This window comes from Penaeus chinensis, chromosome 36, assembly GCF_019202785.1.
Source record: "Penaeus chinensis breed Huanghai No. 1 chromosome 36, ASM1920278v2, whole genome shotgun sequence".
Taxonomy (NCBI): Eukaryota; Metazoa; Arthropoda; class Malacostraca; order Decapoda; family Penaeidae; genus Penaeus; species Penaeus chinensis.
Genome location: NC_061854.1, coordinates 26,278,677 through 26,281,176, shown reverse-complemented (window position 1 = coordinate 26,281,176; position 2,500 = coordinate 26,278,677). Strand labels below are relative to the sequence as shown.

The 2,500-nt window shown below is 39.8% G+C and overlaps 2 protein-coding genes across 2 annotated transcripts in view; one reads left to right on the top strand and one right to left on the bottom strand.

Moving 5' to 3' along the window:
* LOC125044592 (myosin heavy chain, muscle-like) overlaps positions 1-437 on the top strand; it is an 18,185-nt gene extending 17,748 nt beyond the window's left edge. Inside the window, exon 21 of the mRNA XM_047641321.1 lies at positions 1-437. This exon is cut by the window's left edge and continues 448 nt beyond it. Within this exon, the coding sequence (XP_047497277.1) occupies positions 1-188 (188 nt within the window). The 3' untranslated portion in view covers positions 189-437.
* Positions 438-1,344: 907 nt separating this feature from the next.
* Positions 1,345-2,500, bottom strand: part of LOC125044732 (myosin heavy chain, muscle-like) — a 23,913-nt gene continuing 22,757 nt past the window's right edge. The window contains exons 21-22 of the mRNA XM_047641613.1: positions 2,248-2,500; positions 1,345-2,091 (exon numbers count right to left, since the gene is read on the bottom strand). The exon at positions 2,248-2,500 is cut by the window's right edge and continues 201 nt beyond it. Of these exons, the coding sequence (XP_047497569.1) occupies positions 1,573-2,091; positions 2,248-2,500 (772 nt within the window). The 3' untranslated portion in view covers positions 1,345-1,572. The remainder of the gene's footprint in view (positions 2,092-2,247) is intronic.

The following is a 2,500-nucleotide window of genomic DNA, read 5'->3' as shown; positions in this document are numbered from 1 at the left end:
TCGCTGCTCTGAACCTCGCAAAGTTCAGGAAAGCTCAGCAGGAGCTGGAGGAGAGGGAGGATCGTGTTGACACCGTTGCCATGCAAAGGGATTACACAAGCATGCATAGAGACGTTCACAACATGCACAGAGAGGTTTCCATCTCCCGTCTAATGGAGAATCTTGGCCCTCATGTTCCTCCTCAATAAAGACCACATATGTGATGCATAAGGACAATCGTATGTTGTCCCATTAACCATATTTTCTTATATAGGTCTCGGGCATCAAAGTAAGTCTCGTGCATAAGATGTACAAAATCCAATGATTATTAAATAACTAAATCGGCAATAAGGAGACATAATGTCGGTAATGTTGATACCGAAAAGAGAAGTAGCAATTAAAATAGTTAATTATAGGATGCTTTGTTTCTTGAATACTAAATAAACCTTATTTGGGAATTACTTTGTTTTAACACACACCTATGACCATATATATATATATATATATATATATATATATATATATATATATATATATATATATATGTATGTATATGTATATATATAAAATCACAAACATGCTCACTTACATGAACACTAATACACAAACACAGACAGCAAACATAGCACACACATACATATATGTACACATTCACATACTTATCCACAGACTTTTATACGCACACACAGATCCATACACTCACATATAACTTTTGTATTTACACTAAAATCTACACCAGATGTAGGCACTGTACCTTTATTAATAATGTTGATTATCCTACTCATATTGGGAAAGTAAGGGGTTGACAGGCGAGGTATCACAAGAAAGTTTCAAATATATATATAGCACTGGTTTTATTTTTTATTGTGAATTCTGGGCTACGCAAAATTATTCAAGTTCACTTAGTCATAGAGTTCTTACATGAATAAAAAAATAAATAAATAAAAATAAATAAAAATAAAAAACTGTGATATCTTTATCCATGATATATGTTACTCTGTGTAAATAAATTCAGTCGTCAGATATATGATTATATAGCATATGCTCATTTATTTAATGATTATGGTAATAGCATAAAACAAAGTGTATAAAATGCAGAGATTGTATACATCACAATCATATCATCATCAATAAGACAAAAATGTGCAAAATAATGTCTATAAAAGTGATATTAACAATATCAGAAAAATACGAATTGGTTTCAGAACAACTCAGCTCACGCGACGACGAACCATTTGGTCAGTCAGAATAAGAACAGTCGAGGTATCGCCCTCCTCTAGGGCATGTGGAGGTAGCATGAATGTAGGGGATAATATAGAATATATTCGCAACATATGCTATGTCTACGGTATAAGAAAGAAAAGAGAGAGAATCTTATTTATTAGGAGTAATCTAGGACAGATACAGAAATAGGATTTGACAATTCCGATTTGTGCAATACAGTACAGTTTCTCAATATCTAAATATAAGAGAAGTCCTATGTGTATCTTTTATTCATTCTTTACAATACTGAGAACAAGAAGTTCCTCCATCTGCGATGATCAGCCTTTTAGATTTGTCTCTATGACTAAGTAATTGTAGGAAAATATAATCTTAAGCGCAATGGGTAGCCTCCTCCAGCTCCTGTTGGGCCTTGCGGAATTTGGCCAGGTTGAGGGCGGCGATCTCCTCGGCCTCCTCGATCTGGCGCTTGTAGGTCTTGATCTTCTGCTGGAGCTTGTCGACCAGGTCCTGCATCCTCTCGTGGTTCTTCTTGTCCTCGTCGGACTGGAAACTGAGCTCCTTGATGCGCCTCTCGCACTTCCTCAGGTTCTTCTGGGCGTCGGCGTGACGGCGTGCTTCATCATCAACCTGGCTCTCCAGTTCACGGACTCTGCTTTCAAGTTTGGAAATTGCCTTCTTTCCAGTTTTCATGGCATTGCCCTCGACTTCCTCCAGACGTAGCTGAAGCTCCTTAAGAGATACCTCAAGTCCCTTGCGCATCTTCTGTTGGTTCTGGGCGTGCTCTTGCTCGGCGCGGAGCTCGTCAGCCAGGCGAGCGGCGTCAACCATGGCCTTCTTGGCCTTCTCCTCTGAGTTCCTGGCCTCGTTCAGCATCTCCTCAAGGTCGGCCTTAGGGATAATATACAAATATGATCGTCACTTTATATACTGATTCTCCCTACAATCATAACCATAACACAGAACACTTTGCTTTATTTTCACCAAACTAAAATACTGATAATGATAATAATAATAGAAATGAAAATAAAAGCAAAATAAGCTCACCTGTAGGGTCTGCATCTCGCCCTCCAGCTTTCTCTTTGCGACTGTGATGGAGTTGACCTGAGCTGCGAGGCTGGCGTTGTTCTCGTTCGCTTCGGCTAACTCGGACTCAGCTTGGCGGCGTCCGCGGTCGGACTGCTCCAGAAGAGTACGTGACTCCTCCAGTTCACCGTGGAGAGCGTTGGATCGACGCTCCGACATGTTATATTGATCACGGTAATCCGAAGACAGTCGCTGCTCCTCCTCCATGCGTACT